The sequence below is a fragment of the Podarcis tiliguerta genome (genome assembly GCF_965153285.1).
Source record: "Podarcis tiliguerta genome assembly, chromosome: 10".
In the NCBI taxonomy this organism is placed as follows: domain Eukaryota; kingdom Metazoa; phylum Chordata; class Lepidosauria; order Squamata; family Lacertidae; genus Podarcis; species Podarcis tiliguerta.
Genome location: NC_139543.1, coordinates 18,778,547 through 18,798,595, shown reverse-complemented (window position 1 = coordinate 18,798,595; position 20,049 = coordinate 18,778,547). Strand labels below are relative to the sequence as shown.

Genomic DNA, 20,049 nt, shown 5'->3' with positions numbered 1-20,049 from the left:
CAGACAGGGCACATTCCCAAGGCTACCTGAAGATGCTGGGGTTTGAATCTGGGATGTTGTGTGTGCAAAGCAGTGGCTCTACCACTTGGTGAACTTCATCCATAGGATTTTGAAGATGGCAAGCTGTGATGGCCTGGGAATCAGATTCAGAGGCTGAACCTGAGGAATCCCAGCCTGCACAGAAGTCCCTGCCTCCAGGACCGGCTGAGCCGGGGCTGGGGCTTTAACCTGAAGGGCCCTCATCTGTGCCGGATCCTCAGGGGCAGACACCAGCTGAGTCTGCTCTGGCCCCTGAGGTGATGGAGGACCCATTGCCTGCAGGTGCTCCACTCTCAGCCCTGTCTGGGGAAGGTGAGGTTGCCTCTGGGTCCAGTAACCCTCCAGCCTCTCCTGAGCTGCAGAGGCTCAGGGCAGAGAGCCTCTGCAGTTCCCGCAGGAGGAGTGCTCACCTCCAGGCCAGGAGAGGTGAGTGACCTGTGGACCGGGGCTTCAGTCTTGACGGACAGCCCCCATACCACACCCTCGACCTCGGACTGGAATCGGACCACGCTGCACAGTAACCCCCCGGAACCAGCACACAAGCGTTGGAACATGGGAGCCCTGTTGGAGCTTAATACAGTGCCAGGGGTTGCCTTTATCATCCTGAGTTGGGTGATAACAGTCAATGTTGGCAACAACTTTCCAGGATTTCAGACAGGGGAACTTTCTGTCCTTTTCCAGGGACTGAAATCTGGGACCTTCAGTGTGCAACAAGTGTGAGCTGTCACTGAGTTAATGCTCCTCCCTGGAGCTGAGCAACTGGGTATCTAATTCAGCTTACCTAAGCGACTCCCCTGAGATGCTAGGCTAAGTATTCTCCAAAGGACCCTAGGGGGCATCACACCACTAAAGCCAATTAATAATTTTCAAGCCTTTTATCATGCAAATTTAAACAGTAAGTGCACTTGGAAACAAGGAAGAGAACATTATTATGTAGGAAAGAAATGAAGACAGAAACAATTCAAAGAAACGCTAGCAAGATAATACACTTCAGGAAGTCATTTCATGTATAAAAAGAATTCATTTTTAAAAATGATTAAGTATTCATTTCAGAGGGAGGGAGAGAGAGATGCCTATGGGCATCTCCAGCCTGTCACTGTTTGGCAGGAGATATTCAAGTGCACACCGCAAATTTTGGTTTGTGCAATTAAAATAAACTAAAAGGCTCTGTTGTCCTTGTGCAACAAATCCACTTTAAAATAGCTTTTTTTTCTTTTTGCAGTTAGGAAAGTGGTGGGGAAATGCATTGGGAATAAGGAGTGAACAAATGACTACTGGTAAGACATCTAAACACCTTACAAGCAAATCAGAATGAACGCACGCCATTGATGAACTTCCCTACAAAAAAACCAGACTGCTTGCTCAAACAAGACCAGGTACCAGCTAAGCTCTGCAAGACTTGTACAAGCAACTCAGAATGAATGCTTCATAGATAGACAGGGGGTATGGAGAAGACGTTATCTTTTGCACCCTTGAGATGTAAAGGTGCGTAGCATGATACAGAGTTGTGACCACGTGGCTGACTTTAGTCTACATCCCATCCCCTAGATCTCCTCATAATATCTAGCCAGATGTGTGACATTACATTGACACATGTGACCACATACTTCCAGCCCTCCAAACCACTTCAGTGGCTGCTGTGTGTGAAAGAGAGGTTGGGGAGAGATAAGTGACGGCTTGGAAGACTTGTTGCATGTCTGTTTTAACTACACATCACTGGGAGACATAGGAAATATATGGGGCGGCAGTGGTTACATGTGTTGTGCAGCAATGTGAAGGCCTGGGGGAAAGGTGGAACATCTCTCCCCCTCCCTGTTTGCCTCAAATCACAGCAAAAATTCCAAATGTAGATGTTTTTATGCTGCATAACCTGGGCCTTCACTATTAGAGCGCTCTGATTTTAATATGGAGCCTGACCAGTCCTGGCAGAGTCAAAATCATGTGGCAAACGACATTTCTGGCTTGTCAACCATTTCCTAAAGAACAGAGCAACCCTGGGTAACATAGACTTTAGCCTGTCTTAGACCATTAATGTAGTATGACAACCTTATTTGTAGATTTAATCAGCTAAAGTTGTGGAAAACATTTGTACGTGTTTTCAATTTATGCATTTTGATTCACCCTGCCCCCAACCCCCAAGCACCTAGCCATCTGTGAGCTATCGTAAGGTGAATTGATTTCTGTTGCAGGGAACAGGTGCCTTGGAGACAAAATACTGCAATCTCTTACTCTGGGATAGAGCAATTACGGCATGTCAGTCACTGCAGATTTAATACTTATATAGTCCTGACATGTTATTGGCAGTGAGGGGGAAAACAACCCAAACGTCAGCTTTGCGTCTCAAAAATACAGCACCTTTAGCAAGCTAATGGAAGGGAGTGGGAAATTTTTGGAGGAAATGGGAAAAGTCATTACAATCAAGTCTTGGAATTGGATCTCAAGAATGAAAAAGGGAAAGGGGGGGGGGAGAGAATCGAAAGTGAGCCTACACAATCCCAACAGAATACACACATGCAAACTGAGCAGGCATCTACCTTCACAAAATGAATCAATCTTTGTGCCATTGTTTACCAATGAAAGACTAATGTCTGCAAGTATGCAAAATACACATACATCAAGGGAGGGAAAACTCAGGTCTGGAGGGGGGGGCAAACGTGGCCCCTTTTCAGGCTTCGGAGACTCGGCTTCTTCCCCCCAATGGTATATAATACTGTTTCGTAATTTATGACTTTTATAATTTATGATAATTTAGAATTTAAATGTATTTTCATGTAATATTTGATACTTCCAGCTGATGAAGGTGAATACATCGAAACAGGGCCCTATCCTGGTTTCTAATTCATTATTCACTTCTGACTTCTGCTCTATCATTGAAACTGAGTCTCCATCTGCAAGCTGTTAAATTATAAGGATCAACATTATTGTCGAGTGAAAAAGAAAAAACCTTTTAACGAATTATTATGTTATACATATCTTTTTGAGTTTGAGTTTGTAATCTCTATTAGAGTTTGTAATCTCTATTTGAGTTTGTAATCCTTATCAGAATACAAACTTTTGAATGGATTCGTTTTTGTTACTATTGACTATTGATTTGTGAGTACGGACCACTCCCACTATTGAAACTTACATTGGCCTGAGTTCTTGGTGTGCTTTTTTCTTCCACCGCTTTGGCCGTAGATAAGAAGGACAAAGCGAAGTGAGTTGCTTATCATTTAAAGAGTCTTTAATGATCACAGCAAAAGAACAAAGCAGCCATTCTCGGAATGAAGATGTTCCCAATTAAGGTTTCCACCCACTTCCCCTCTAATCACTTCCATGCCTTGCAACCTGATCTCGCAACCACTGTGCTTTTTGAGTAGCCACCTTATCTGCTCTACATGACCTTGGACTGATAGGCTGGAGCTCTCTCTCTTCCTGTTCTTCTTCACTTTGCTGTTCACGCCCCAGGTTAACCCCAACTTTTGTCTTCAGAAGCGGCTGACAGAGTGGTGCAGAGCTAACAACTTGCTCATAAATACAAGGAAGACAAAGGAACTTGTGGTGGACTTTAGGAGACAGAAGAGCAATGTCCAGCCACTTTTGATTGATGGGGTCTGTGTGGAGAGGGTAACAACGTTCAGATTTTTGGGCATTGAATTACAAGAGGATCTGTCCTGGAGTGTCAACACAAGGGGGCTTGTGAAGAAGGCGCAGCAGAGACTGTATTTTTTGAGAATACTAAGGAAAAACCATCTTCCGCAGAAACTGCTGCTTGCCTTCTATCACTGTGCCATTGAGAGCGTGCTTACTTATGGCTTATGTGTGTGGTACGGAAGCTGTACTACCCAGGACAGGATGGGGTTGCGCAGGGTTGTGAAGGCAGCAGAGAGCATTGTTGGCTGCCCACTCTCCACCTTAGAGCAGATTTATGCCACAAGGTGCCATAGGAAGGCACTGGACATAGTAAAAGATCCATCGCATCCTGGTCACTGTCTCTTCGAGCTCTTGCCGTCGGGACGGAGATACAGGACGATGAAGACAAGAACGAGCCGTCTTAAGAACAGCTTCTTCTCCAGAGCGATCTCGGCCCTGAATGGGAAGCCCGGACTTTGAAAGTCATCAAATCTCCTTTGCTGTATTTTACTATATTTTTTTAATTAGTGTTTGTATGGAGCAGCCAAGTAATTTCGTTGTCCCCGAAGGGGGCAATGACAATAAAGATTTATTTTATTTATTTATTTATTTATTTATTTATTTATTTATTTATTTAACTATGCCCCTCTGCAAACCACTGTTCCAAATCTATACTGCTCCACTGCTCCTGGGCAGCTTCAGGATCCTGGTCAGGAGCAGAGAGAAGGGGAGGCTCCCACTATTCCTCATCAGAGCAGGACTCCTCAGCCTGGTCTCTGACACCCCTCCAGGCTACTTTATCTAGCCCTCAGGACTGTCTACGGGCCACACCCTGCACTGGTTCTGCTCTGCAATTTCCTCTATTGACTCTGCCTGCCTGGATTGTGTCCTTGAACTGTGATAAGACTTCTTGCTTGCTTGGATGAAGGGTGGAGAGTCATGTGTCCGAATGCATCCACTGCCGGAATGCAGTTCCAAGGCGGCTGCCCATGAAGCTAGCAAGAGGTCTTCTCACAGCTCAAGGATGCAATCCAGTGATGTAGTCATAGTGAAAATCAATCCCCACCCCTGATGTCTAGATGCCTTGCTGGGTTGCAGGGACCTCAAGGATCACTGGAACCAATTTCTGCTTCTTTTCATTCATCCTGATATTTTGGAAGGGCACATGTTTGTCTAAACAGTTGATTTCCAGTTGCTATAGCAGAACCAAGAAAGGGAATCCAGCATGGATGTGTGCAAAGAGAAGTATGTTGAGTTAAGAAGGGTGGAGGGCAAGGTTTAAGATCCCGTTCTAGCAGGGTCTTCAAATGTATATCGTTTGTTCCACGTGACTTGCTACTTTCCTCCCCAAGGAACGACTAGCAAAGCATCACACTAAGGTAGGGTGTATGTAGAATGCTTTCAGTAGTGAGAAATACTCTGTAAAACATTAACTACTGCTTTTATGCTGCCCTCCACACCTGACACTGGGAAGAATCCCATTTTGGGGGGGAGCTGATGTGTCTGGGTATGGAGCTCACACACAGAGAACACATCCAGGGTTCCCCGAGAGATGCAACTCATCCTCAGTAAATCCTCCCTGCCCATCATAATGTGGTGACAGGCATTTTGCTAATACACAGCAGGAGCAGGAGCACATGGCAAAGTATGTGGCATGTAGATAGGGTCATGTCATTCTGACTAATCCCAAAGGCACAGTGACAGGGCCAAAGTTACGCAGTGAGCTACGCGGCTGAAAAGATCTGAATGTGGGCACAACACTTGCACAACACTTCTAAATAATTGCCAACCTAGCAGTTCGAAAGCACGTCAAAGTGCAAGTAGATAAATAGGTACCACTCTGGCGGGAAGGCAAATGGCATTTCCATGTGCTGTTTCAGTTCTCCAGAAGCGGCTTAGTCATGCTGGCCACATGACCCGGAAGCTGTACGCCGGCTCCCTTGGCCAGTAAAGCGAGATGAGTGCCACAACCCCAGAGTCGTCCATGACTGGACCTGATGGTCAGGGGTCCCTTTACCTTTACCTAGAGATCCCAATTGTTTAATGTTTTTAATGTTTAATGATTTAATGTTTTTACAGATACAGAGTGAAGTTATGCCACATTCCCCACTTCCCTTCAACCTTACCATTTTTATTTTTATTTTAAAAATCAAGTTCTCATTGTCCAAGGCTTCTGGACAGCTATAATAATATGTCAGAACCAAAATGTGAACTAATTATTCTGAAATTTGCTGTATTGAATTCTGCCTACCTACCACAACAGGGAAGGAACTGGCAGAACCTGCCAAAGTCTCCTCCTTTCCTTCTCTCCTCATCTTTCTGCTGCAGATCTTCTGAAGGAGTTGCTTTTAATGCAATGCGTCCTAAAGTTATTCCCTTGTCTCTGCAATGTACAACTAATTCTCATTTTCAACAGCTTAGCAATGCTGATAGATGTTCCAAATAAATTATTTAATCCAATTTTACACAGAATCTTTCAGTCCAATACAGTGTAATAAAGAAACATTCTTTTAAAACTCATGTCAAAATGGAACTCAGATCAGTAATACGTACAAGCAAGCTGCATCCAGATTAATTAAATTTCAACATGAAGATTTATTGCTTGTGAGTTTCCATTAAAATCTCCTCTGTCCTTACATTTGCAGGAATCATGCGGCACATATGTCCATGTAAGCAACGCATAGAAAAATAATGTACTGTTTCAAGTATTATTTACTTACACTCTTGAAAATGACACAAATGTAACAGCTGCAATGTTTGCTGTAGTGGGTAATTTTATTTTAGTGACATCTGCAAGTATTGTGTTCACAAAGGTAACTCAATTTCGCAGAGACTATTTAAAAAAATCAAACTATCAAGATCAATGTTAAATAAGATTTAATACTTTGGGATTTGGTTAGCAACGGCAATCAGAAATGCGTATTTTTGTAACGAAAACAACACGTAGAGAGGAAAAAGCCTGGCAAGCTGAAAATTGTTATTGTAAAAGGAACAACACAAAGCAAAACTCTTTAATTTAAGACGTTGATGAAGATGTTATGAAAGATTAAGACTGAGAATCTCTCTTTTGAATAGAGATGGCCACTGAAAGTTGCGTGTCGAGGTCCCCAGGGCCACCCCAATAACTCACAAATCACACAGAATTTTTGTTTAAGGTTTTTGGCCTAATTTTGGCCACAACTTTATTAAAATACAAATTTGTGAGTGGTTGCTTAGGCATTGCTTGCGACTATCTGCCCCCACTATGGGGGACAGACTGACATTCCGCACAATGCGAAAGTCAGAAAAGCGGAATACGCTTGGGGGTAGCGACGGAGCAGGGAACCTGCCCTCAGCCCTCCCCAAATGCAACCAAGAGCTCACTGCTATGGCCCGAGCCCCCTTGACAGAGTGGACAAGCAATAGTTAGCTCCCAATTCCTTTAACGGAATCCCTTGCAGCAGCAGCATTAGAGGGGCAGGCGCAGCCAATCCATGCCCCTCAACCAACCAAACCATAAACCAATGCCTAACCGTGAACCTTACAAGTTGTGACGATTTGCTACACAGTAGGCAAAAACCAAATGGCCCCAGCCAATCAGCCAGATGGACAAAATTCCTACCGGGCCCCCCAAAGCAGACGACCCCATGACAGGCATAGCAAGGTCAAAGCGAACAACCCTATTCTAGGGAGGGAGGGACGGGCAATCCGATGCATGGGCGAAAAGAGGAAGCCCTAGCCTCGTGCAAGGAGTTTTAGCATTTCTGGCTGTCAATCAACAAATGGCAGCATTAACTTCTTCCCAACAACAAGGGAAGCCCCAATCGCATCAGTGGCCAACGATCAATTAGCCTGCTCCCAACTTTGGAGTGTCCTGGCGGCCCCCACCGCAACACGTGCTCTCCATGAAGGAGAACACGCTATGTCAAAGAGGGATGGCAGCAGGGTAGAATGGGGGTATACACTATAGGAAGCCTTCTGCAGGCAAAACTAAAAAATGGCAAAAGAAGAAATAGGAAAAAGAACACACAGGTGTTTGGGTATCTCTGTGGTGGATCAACACACACAAGAAAGACATAGTCTGGTATAACCAAGTGGAAGGAACTCAACTTTCCTCTCTTTTCCAGCAGCTGTAAAGAGCTTCTGTCTGCACATTTTGTTATTAAACATTTACAGCAATAAAAATTTAAATGGTCAAAAAATCCTATGGACATTACTGTGCAAAGCTCCATGGCTAACAATGTCAAGAACTGCCAAGAGGAAAATGCTAAGGAGTTGGCTGTTCAAGCACCAGGGAAACCTGATAGCATGTAAGCAAAAGAGAGAAACAGTAACTGCTTTAGACAACTAAGATTCAAGGAAAGTGTTTTTTAAAGTGAGGCTTTGTGGAAAAGGTCACTGTCTGTGTTGGTGTCCTTTTGAAAGCATAAAGAAATAGAAAACTGCTAACAGAAGAGGAAAAAAAAGAATACAAATGTTCCACAAATAGCAACAAACATTTAAGTTGGCCGAAAACAAGGGGAGAAACTAATTCAGTCCACTTTTAAATAAAGGATTCCTGGACCAATATGCAAACTGAAACACAACTACTTTTAAAATCCACGTTTCTCTGAATTTTGTGATGTAGTTTTCCAGCCCAAAAGTGCACAGGAGCACACATATCAGTGAAAACGATGTCTACAGGTACATTACATTAGGGAAACAGCTAGCAAGGAATCACCTATTGTAGCAGAAATGCACACCTATCTGTAAAGTAAATATTGCAAATTGATGGGGAAATAGGGTAAACAGAAGAAACTGAGAGAACCTGAATTTGACAGATATAATAATAATAATAATAATAATAATAATAATAATAATAATTTTATTATTTGTACCCCACCCATCCGTTTTTAAAACTGACTTAAAAAGATAACCTCTCTGAGATATATATGAAGCTTTAATAATAATAATAATAATAATAATAATAATAATAATAATAAATTTTATTTATATCCTGCCCTCCCCAGCCAAAGCCGGGCTCAGGGCGGCTAACAACAATAATAAACAGTACAAAAGTACAGCACAAACAACACTCTAAAATCATTCATTATAAAATTAATTAATTCAAGCCACTGGCAACCATTGGGCCAGAGCTCCGCGAAGATTGCCGAGGGAGGGAGTCAGGCTGTGCCCTGGCCAAAGGCCTGGTGGAACAGCTCTGTCTTGCAGGCCCTGCGGAAAGATGTCAAGTCCCGTAGGGCCCTAGTCTCTTGTGACAGAGCGTTCCACCAGATCGGAGACACGGCCGAAAAAGCCCTGGCTCTAGTTGAGGCCAGCCTAACTTCTCTGTGGCCTGGGACCTTATAAGTACTTATAAAAATTGCAGATGGCAAGCATCATCTTAAGAGGAACTGACCTTTCCCATCACAAAGGAGGCATCACCTTAGAAGAGACATTCCCTCCTAGGACACAGGTGCATTACCTAAAACACACACATTTCTTGCTTCAGAAGCACAGTTTTTACCGGTTTGCAAATTTAAATTGATGGAGTAACAGACTGATTTCGACGATTCAAGACATTTTAATTGATTAATTGGATCGCTTCCCTACTCGTGTGTCATCCATCAGACTCCCAGCAGGGAATAACCATTAGAGAAATGTAGAGAAATGTTCTTAACGTGAAGAGGATCTGATTTCTAACATTTGTGATAAAAATCCCTTTGCACTGGAAATGGCAAGTAAAGCAGCTGGTGATGCTTTACTTTGTATACATGATCTTCTAACACTTGGCGCTTATCAGTACATCACTGATGCCTCTGATTATTCTCCAGATTAAAGGTAAAGGGACCCCTGACCATTAGGTCCAGTCATGAACGACTCTGGGGTTCCAGCGCTCATCTTGCTTTACTGGCTGAGGGAACCGGCGTACAGCTTCCAGGTCATGTGGCCAGCATGACTAAGCCACTTTTGGCGAACCAGAGCAGCGCACGGAAACGCCGTTTACCTTCCCGCCGGAGTGGTACCTATTTATCTACTTGCACTTTAACGTGCTTCCAAACTGCTAGGTTGGCAGGAGCAGGGACAGAGCAACGGGAGCTCACCCCGTCGCGGGGATTCGAACCGCTGTGGCCCTAGGCTCTGTGGTTTAACCCACAGCGCCACCTGCGTCCCAATTACATCATGGTAAAAATTACACTGAAACACCTTCATATGGCAACTAAGAGGCTATTTCCACCTGCCTTGCCCCACCTCCAGCCCGAGTAACGTTCAGAATGGAGTTGCAACCATGGGCATTTATATGTGCATTTTATACGTGCATCCATGGGCATTGTATACGTGCATTTTAATGAGTTGAATAGAGTGAAAGATTGAGAGTCGTGGGTGTGTGGAGCAAGGGGGCTGGCTCCTGCAGGCTGAGGCACGGCGGCTCCCCCTGAACTTTTGAGGGGGGAAGTCCCCCTCAATGTTCAGAGGTCACTACGTGTGACATCAGGACATCGCATGACATTGCACACGGGCCCCCTCGATCCTCTGGAGAAGAGGGCACCTCTGGTGTGGAGATTGTGTATATGAACTTAACAGTGCTTAATCTATCTTTTGGCTTTTATTTTGTTAATACTGTTTTATACTGTGGATAGCCAATTTCTGTTGAGAGTACAACTCCATAATCCTTGTCCATTGGTCATACTGGCTTGGTCTGATGGCTCAAACAATATGGCTGCTCATGGCAGTGGTGGACAGTGTCGCCCATGGAGAAACTGCAATGTTCTGCACTCCAGATTATGAGAAACGTTGCGATCAGTGAGTCACTTCCCTACTCCAACTCTATCGTTTATCACCCACCTCTTTTTGCTCTGTCACCCTCGTTTGGCTCCCTCCGCCTTCTCTCCTCCTGTCATCCTCCTCTTGTTCTCCCCCCTCATTTATCTCTCTCTCTGCTCTCTACCAGATGGGACCTTCATGTGTAGTTCCTTGGCCAGACGTTCTTCAGTGATAGGCTGAACATGGCTGCAGTCATTGACACTCTTGGATGAATGAAAATGTGGAAGAAGAAATTTCAGGCCATGTTTTGAAGAAAACGTGGCCTAAAAATGGGCTCCTTTTATTTCTGTTCACCAATTCACTTGGACTTGTTCTAGGTATTTTTGCAATCTGATTCTTGTGTTTTGGCTGTATCAGCTATTCTCCTCCCTTGACTCTGTGTGCCTTCAAACTCTTTGCCTTGCTTCTTGTGCGCTGCTTAGGGAGTGACTTTTAAACATATACCACAAAAGCCTAGAATTCTATGGCGGCATAAAACTAAACAGCTGTACAATCTTGGCAAAGCTTTTCCATAATTGTATTTCCCTGCTAGAAAAGGCATAATCTGTTGAATTTCTGCCTGCCATACAATGCTTAAAGGGAGAAGAAAACTGTTTTCCCCCAGTGCCAGCCCTAAACCAAAATCTAGTTTGCCATCCTCTGCCCAGTTACCTGTGTTAAGCCTCATTAAACATGGAGATAATTATTTCTGAGTAGACATACTCAGTTTTTAGCTCCTGCAGAACAGGACTTGCCTACGCATCATTGCAGACTTTTCGTATTTTCATTTTGCAGGGAGAAGGGATTCTTTAACATCCACCCACACGTACTGTGTCGTAGTATTTGCAGAAAGTAATTTCTAGGGACTACCTGATCTCAGATGAGCAAACTGCAGGAAAGATGCATCCTGGTTGCTAGGGGGGAAAGAAAGAACAAACTACGGAGATTTCAAGGACTAGAAAATAAGACAAGCAGGGAAAGTGCACAAAAGTAGAAAAGGAAACAACAGCTCTTTAGGACTCCAGCGATTCCTATTGTCAGCTATCCAAACAACTTGCTTATCAATCACAGCACTCTGACTTCGCTCACCAATACACTCTCTTACACACAAACATATAACAAACAACAAATGTACAGTCTGTGACCCCCTAGCTATGGTTGCATCTGAGGGCATCTTGATGCCTGCAGGCACTGGGTGTAAAAACTAGCCTAACGTAGAAAGCTAAAATTCACATTTATTTATCTGCCTAATTTTGCTTCTCCCCACCATTAGTCTGCCCCAAAGGGAATGCAGCCATTGTGTTGAAAAAGGTTATAATTTATATTAGCTTTCCGAAGCCATTTTGAACATTTCAACATTCAGCTGTTCCTGTACTATTTTCCCGAATGCTGCTCTCCAGTTATATTAACAGAGGCAACCTGTCCCTCACTTGACACTTCAGTTGCCACTAAACGGAAAGTAATCACAGAGGCGTGGATAACCTGCATAAAACAAGAGGCCTCCCACTCAAGGGAAGAGCTTATGAGCACCACATGCAGAAGTTTCCAAGTTCAATTCTTTGGAATCTTTGCTTCTAAGGACCTCTGAGAGCAGCTGAGCAAGACCTCCTTCAGTAAGAGTAGAGAATACTGTGATAAAGAAGGACAAGCCGAAGTGCTAGAAGACATCTAAAATGTAGGAGACACAGAAATTCAGGATGGGGACATATGATTTAACAGGCAATGAAATATGGACTATATTACTCAGATTTGGTGAAACTCTTTTTTAAAAAAAAGATAAATAAAAAAGGAGGGGGAGGAAAGAGAGAAGCTTGTCACAAGATCAGGAGTAATACAATCTGGAAATATGTTAAATTAATTGATGAGAAGCCATTTTGAACTTTTTGAGTGATGAAAGAGGAAGGTTGGACCCAGAAGGGAAAAAATACCATTTAGCAGAGCAGCACCAAAACCTGAAATTTTAATTACAGCCAGAAACATTTATTGGTGGGTTTATATTAAATAATATAAAGAATGGTCGTACTAACAATTGACAGAAAGGGTTGGGGAAGTACTGTTCTTTAATCTCCATTTCTTTTGTTTTTTTTCTCTTTCTTTTCTGTTTTTTCCTCTTATTTTTTCTGATTCTCTTGATATTTTCATTTGTACTATTCTTTCATAAATGAGTTTGGATATTATTGTTTAATATGTTAAAAAAAAACCTTTAATAAAATCGACATAAAAAAATAAAACTGGAAAAAGCTGTTTCTGAAACATTTGAATAAAGTTTCCGTCTACAGTAATTTTAATACAGTGCTCCATTATCCTATCTATGTGCTTAGAAAACTTCCTAAGGGGTTTTTGTGTTTGTTTTGAACAAGTGCCTGCTTTGTGGCTGTCGTCTGGGAGCTTGTTGACTACAATTTTCCAATTGTTTTACAGGGCCCATTAGGGAGAAGGAAAAACTTTTATCGGTCTTTCTTAAAACACATTTGCAAAAGGCCCTGGATGACATTTTAACAGCTGAGAGAGGCCTCTGAAGAAAATTGCGCAACCCAGAGGTCAATCACATCAACCAAATAAACACTTCATTATCTACCCGTACGCCAACTTTTCTACTTCAAATGATAGGTGGCATCCTCAAGTCCTTTTGCTGATTGTACTCTCCAAATATTACCTGGAATAAGTGGATCGTACAATTAGAAGATGTTCAGCGGATAAGTAGGCTTTGTCAGGACTGATTATAGAGCGTTAATTATAAACTGGTTGCACATGCTGTACCTCCCCAGTTCACCCTCCTGCTAACCTAGAAAAGGCGCATCTTGAATTTAGAAAAACATTTATATCAGAGGGGGTTTTTTAGACTGGAGAAACATCAGTTGCACTGTTCACACATACTGTAAACACACTGAGTGCAAACATATTATTAGACTGCAAACGATATTGCCAGACAGGAGGACATAGCCCGTGTGAAACCTGGGTTGTTTCTGGGGGAGCAGTTGTATCGGGCTGCTCCAGCTCGCTACCTGGCGGATATCCACTATGTGGAATACCGCAGACTATTTACTGCGGCTAGGCTGAATGTTCTTGACTCGGCGGTTCTGAAGGGAAGATATGGAGGAGTCCCATATGACCAGAGATTATGCCACTGTGCATTGGGTGAGGTAGAATCCACAGAGCACATTTTACTGAGCTGTCCCACCTACAACGAGTTAAGACAGTATCTTATAACTCCATACTTACCCCAGCTCAGTTCCCGACAAAGAGGAAAGCAGACAGCGTATCTGCTAAATAAGTCTTCTGGGAAAACAACTTTGTCAGTGGCTAAATTCCTTTTCCTGGCACTCAAGTGTCGGAAGCGTATAATTGAATGCCTTGATGTGGGTTATCTGTGAGAGGTGTAGTACTGTGGCCCTACCTTAATTATGTACCCCCATGATGTTATAGACTATAATCATTGTGTAATGTTTTATTTCTGACTATCGGTCGAATAAAGAAATTGATTGATTGATTAGACTGCAAACCTATTCTCTCTTGTAACCAAATAGTGCCTTGGTTATCAAATCTTAATAAAAAAACTTTTGGCTTCACATGTTATCCTCTAATGGACAAGAATCTTAATCAGAGTATAAAGCTTGACTCTGGTCTGAATTCGTTTAAGGTAAGATTCCAAACTAAAGGTAATGGAGCGATAACCGCAGCATCACTGGTCAGCGGAAAACATGAAAAATTTGCACTGATTAACTGTACAATACGCAAGTTAGCCCCGTCCCTTTCGCCATTCAGATTGTCTCTGGTGGTGGTACCCCGAGAACAACTTCTGAAACATTTCAACATTCAGACAGGATGGCGAGTGAGAACATAGGAAGCTGCCTTACACAGAGTTGGGCTGATGGTCCTTTTAGCTCAGTATTCTCTCAGTACTGGCTCATAGCAGCTCTCCAGGGTTATAGAAAGCCTCTCCTCCTTACAGAGGGGAGGAGTTGTGAGCAGGAGCCGTTTCCCGTGTTGGCAGGGGGCGTTCCAGCCCCTGCCCAGCTGACCTGGCTGCCATGCCACGCCCCCACGTAGCCAACCAATCAGATGGAGGCTTGGGGTGGGGTTTTGCCGCTCAAATGTGGCCGTGGCAGCACTTCCCTTTCATTCCACTGCTGGTTTTCGACGGTCCAACCTTCTGAAGAGAAGGGTTTGGCAAGGCTCCCATAGCCCTGTGGCCATTGAAAAATCCAGGAAACTCTTAAATGGTGTGGTGGCACGCAAATTGCGCTATATGTATGGCCATGTGATTCTGCATGCTGACATCCGGTTCAGCGAGTTGTCTTTGTTTCGAGATGACGGTGTTCACCTTTCGGATCTTGGCAATGATATTTGGCTGGCTGACATCATCAGAAGCCTTAGAGATCGGTTGCAGCTGTGAGAGTATTGGCGGTGAGCCTCTTTTGGCTCGGGTGGCGGTTAGGCATTGGAATATGTTTGTGTATTGGAGGGCAGGGTGTGGCCATCGCCTACCCCTTCACTTTATGGGTATTCTGTTAAAGGAATCCGGCAGTTGTGGATCCTGTCTGATGCCCTTGCTGGTGGCTGGGTCCATGGCACGACCCCCGGTGACATCAGGGGGAGCTTTCAGTTGTATTTGCATCAACAGGCTCCTCCCACTGGTGGTTAACCCTTGTTAGACTCACCCCTCCCTGAGCGGGTGGAGTCACGCTCTGTTGTTTTATGCAATGCCTAAGCCAATACCTCTCATATGCTGTAATCAATAAAGTTGTGGCCTTTTTTAGCCCATTAACCTAATATACTGTGTCCATGTGTCTTTCTTATCCCCAAGCCGGTGGCGGGTCCTTGAATCACAAAGAGGACACTCCCGATTCCTACGTAGAGATATCAGGGACTGGACATGACAATGCAGATGCTCTACCGCTGTCCCCTTCCCAAGCTTGTGATATACGTTTGACTGTGTTGTTGTTTAGTTGTTTAGTCGTGTCCGACTCTTTGTGACCCCATGGACCAGAGCACGCCAGGCACTCCTGTCTTCCACTGCCTCCCGCAGCTTGGTCAAACTCATGCTGGTAGCTTCAAGAACACCATCTTGTCCTCTGTTGTCCCCTTCTCCTTGTGCCCTCCATCTTTCCCAACATCAGGGTCTTTTCCAGGGAGTCTTCTCTTCTCATGAGGTGGCCAAAGTATTGGAACCTTAGCTTCATGATCTGTCCTTTCAGTGAGCACTCAGGGCTGATTTCCTTAAGAATGGAGAGGTTTGATCTTCTTGCAGTCCATGCGAGACTCAAGAGTCTCCTCCAGAACCATAATTCAAAAGCATCAATTCTTCGGCGATCAGCCTTCTTTATGGTCCAGCTCTCACTTCCATACATGATTACTGGGAAAACCATAGCTTTTACTATACGAACCTTTGTTGGCAAGGTGATGTCTCTGCTTTTTAAGATGCTGTCTAGGTTTGTCATTGACTGTACGTTTGACTGTAGTTACTACTAAAGTAGCAGGTTGCCTGGCCCCATAAAACATCAGTAAAACCAACCAAGCTTCTATTTTGACTCTTTTTAAAAAAGATGGTGCCTACTTTGGGGCACAGTTTCCCCACCATGTGGAGCACACATTTCTTGTGAATAACCATCCCGGTGCAACACTTACTGTGGTCTCGATGCTTCGGCTTGATCTGTCTGGAGTTTCTCTCCTCCCTCCACTTCCATCGTGCAGTAAACAATGCGGTTGGGAGCAAGTGACTTCAAGCCTTGGACTTCTGCTATAACAATCTGAACAAGGAAAACAAGACACAGCAAATGAACATCAACCGTTCAAAACAAAAGCAGTACACATGTAAACCACATTATCATAAAGGATAAAAAAGGATGGGTCTGTAAAAATGCTAACTTTATACATCGGGCATCGAGAAGCAGGCCTATGTGTGCAGATAATCCTACACTCTAAGCGGTGCTCTGGAATAAAACAGCAGCAACAAACATACACAGCATACGTGGTTGTGTGTACTGTGATCTGTACCAGACTGGGTCCGCACTTGATGCCTATCAGGTACGGTATGACAGTTATCCTTCTAGGATGAAGCCCAATCCAACGATTGATCAGAACTGTGAACACCGATAGCACAAGAATATCTGTTTGGTGGATGCAAGGATCTGAAGATCAAGGCTATGTCTACAATCCTGAAAAATGCATTTAATCTAATGTAATCTAGTGGTGACCGCGTGGCCTAATGGATAAGGCATCTGACTTCGGATCAGAAGATTGAGGGTTCGAGTCCCTTCGTGGTTGATACGTTGGGACGCGGGTGGTGCTGTGAGTAAAACCACAGAGCCTAGGACTTGCCGATCAGAAGGTCGGCGGTTCGAATCCCCATGAGCTCCCGTTGCTCGGTCCCTGCTCCTGCCAACCTAGCAGTTCGAAAGCACGTCAAAGTGCAAGTAGATAAATAGCTACCGCTCCAGCGGGAAGGTAAACAGTGTTTCGTGTGCTGCTCTGGTTCGCCAGAGTCATGCTGGCCACATGACCCGGAAGCTGTACGCTGGCTCCCTTGGCCAATAAAGCGAGATGAGCGCTGCAACCCCAGAGTCGGTCACGACTGGACCTTTACCTTTACCTTTAATCTAGTGGTATGCAAAAGAGAACACCAACAACACCCTGAAGTTGTTATATTATTGAACAGTGCAGCGAACATACAAAATTGTATTCTGAACTTCTTTTGTGCAAAGTGCTTTTAAGCTACCAAACTAGGACAAAGCAAGTATTTTCCATTTTAAGATGCAAACTCTATAGCACTTGTGCAGAAAAACACAAAGCACAACAATAGAGTTTCAAGATCTAAAGCCAAAAGGCAATTTAATATATAAAAAACACTTTATGGCTTCCATAGTGGGTTGCTCTGAGTGTGCAGTTCACCTTTAACAAGAAAAACTAGTTTATCAATTGTGCCCATGTTGTTGCTCAAAAACATTTTAGGAGTGGATTAAAAAAATGTGAAGTTTTGAAGCTAATCTCCCTTTTCATAACTTGATGCAATCCTTCAACACCAGTGATGTCCTTGAATAAAAAATTGAAAAACTAGTTAGACTTAACACTAAGGTTCTGAGAAATACTTGTGCTGTTAATGAACTTCAGGGATATGAATGGGTGCACATGAAGAACCTCTTACGATATACAAGTTTATCGATAGAAATGTGTCAAAGTACCCAAGGGAACATCTTTGGATCCAGCCTGCTACCAGTGAAGAGGTTGAGTGCTTGACACAAACTTATGCGGATATTGCCATGTTTAATTTTATTTTAGCGTGTATCACTGAGATACAGTCATTACCCTAAGACCACACCAGCTACTTTCAACTAGAAGTCATTCACAACAAGGACTTGTTTTACCAGCAAAGCAAGACTGAAACTAATTAAGTCAATGTCAAAAGCAAATTAAACCTAGGGACTATGGCATCTGTATAATCCCTATTGGTTTTGGGAAGATTTGCTTCCATGAAGTTTTTGATTAATCATACCGAGCCCGGACTTGAATATCCCTCCATATTTTTGCAGGACCATTCAACCTCCACTGAAAGTGGGGGAAATATTTGGTGAATATTTGAGGGGATGAAATTCTAGGGCATTTTTGTGCAGGGTGCAAGTATTCTTCATTCTTACCTTAATACAGAGGTAGGCTACAGTTTGTTTTCACTACAATTCCCAGCATTCTTGACCACTAGCAATGCTGACTGGGGCTGATGGGAGTTATGGTCCAGAACATCTAAGGAGCACTTTGTTGGCTACCCCGCCTTAATATGAGGTGGCCTAGAGCTTGTTTTTGGTTTTGCTTCTTTTTACTGGAGAAAAAGCCATGCTTTTTCAGTCGAGGCTTTTTCCTCAGTCAAAAATACCTTACATATTAAGGTAAGAACTAACCAGAACCTCAACCCACCCAAAATCTTATGTGTTAGACCCAGGTTTGGGAAACCCTTCACGCCAGCTGTTTTTTTGGACTACAATTCCCATCATCCCTGACCACTGGTCCTGCTAGCTTGGGATGATGGGAGTTGTAGTCCAAAAACAGCTGAAGGCCCAAGTTTGGGAAACACCGTCTTAGTGTCTTAGCTTGAATCAAGAACCCAAAACTTTGGTAGGCATTTTCACTCCACTTCAACTTACCTCTGTGATACTTTGCGCCCAACACCAGATTTTCCTTTAAGGCTTGTTTTCAATTTTGGGATTGAATAAGGTACAGTAGCCAAAAACCAAAATGGCACTGCTCACAGAAAGGAAGAACTACAGTGGTACCTCAAGTTAAGTACTTAATTCATTCTGGAGGTCCGTTCTTAACCTGAAACTGTTCTTAACCTGAAGCACCTCTTTAGCTAATGGGGCCTCCTGCTGCTGCCGCGCTACAAGAGCACAATTTCTGTTCTCATCCTGAAGCAAAGTTCTTAACCTGAGGTACTATTTCTGGGTTAGTGGAGTCTGTAACCTGAACCGTATGTAACCTGAAGCGTATGTAACCCGAGGTACCACTGTATTTGCCTTTTCATGCATTCGCTCTGCGAAAAGGCTTCAGTAGTATGGTGGAAGAACAACATGAACCGCAAAATGCACCACCACAAAATGGGCTAGGTGCAAAGTGGACTCTTAGCCCAACTGCCCAAAGCTCCAGTTTCACTACTCTACTGTAGGTCTGCCTCTGGATGGATGTAAGAATTGGGGGGCTCTGCTTTTGCATTTGCTACAGCAGTTCCCAGTGCTGAAGAGCCAAGCGGCCTCCTGAATTAAATAGCTTGTCTTTTTCCGGAGTAGCAACTGCTAACTAATACCTGGCTATGCATGTGATTTTCCATCACATGCTCTTCTCCGAAGCCTAACAAGTGTCTGATGTTATTCGGACAAAGCTTCTCCTCCTCCCCCCCTCCCCACCCCCGCTTCTTTTTAACAGAAATGTGCATGTTGAGTGGGCCAACTTGCATATGCGTTTCCCAGAGTGGAAAGTGGCACATCATTGTTACGGTCTGACATCTAAGAAATTGGAAGAAAAGAACAAACAAAACATCTAAGACAATTTTCTCTCTCTTTCTCTCTCGAGGGAACAAGTTACATCTTACTCACAGTTTTGCGGGAAACTTCACAGACATTTTAGCTCATTTACTGCAGATAAAGCTGCTATCAGCTTCAGTTCACATGAATAAATAGGATGAACTATGCCCTGCCAGTTTTGGAAAGATCATTGGATTAGACAACTCCCAATACTACTTAACCAGTCTGGAATTACATGGACAAGGTGCCACGCAGGAACAGAGAAGATAGTTCTGAGGACACAATTTTAAAACTAGAGTCTACAATATTCACTAGAGCACTCCCAATTGGCTATTTTACATAATTACTTAACTTGTTTTTCTGAGGCAGGTGAATGCATTTTAGAACTAAAATACAGGGGAGCCTCAGTTTTTGAGCATCTCAGATTTTTCGAACGCCGAAATCCCGGAAGTAATTGCTTCCGTTTTCGAACGCTCCTTGGAAGTCTAATGGCTTCCGCTGTGTGTTTTTCATTTTTCTCAATGCGATTTGCCAACCGCCCATTGCGCCTCGGTTTTTGAATGTTTCGGAAGTCGAACGTTCTTCAGTCACAGATTACGTTCAAAAACTAAGGTTCCACTGTATTGCC

General features: G+C 43.6%; 1 protein-coding gene across 7 annotated transcripts in view; it reads right to left on the bottom strand.

The window, feature by feature from the left end:
• The window catches only part of CADPS2 (calcium dependent secretion activator 2), a 343,854-nt gene that overhangs the window by 182,770 nt on the left and 141,035 nt on the right, over positions 1 to 20,049 (bottom strand). For all 7 annotated transcript variants that reach the window (XM_083399351.1, XM_083399353.1, XM_083399352.1 and 4 more), the window contains exon 6: positions 16,042 to 16,163. In XM_083399351.1, coding sequence (XP_083255477.1) covers positions 16,042 to 16,163 — 122 coding nt within the window. The remainder of the gene's footprint in view (positions 1 to 16,041; positions 16,164 to 20,049) is intronic.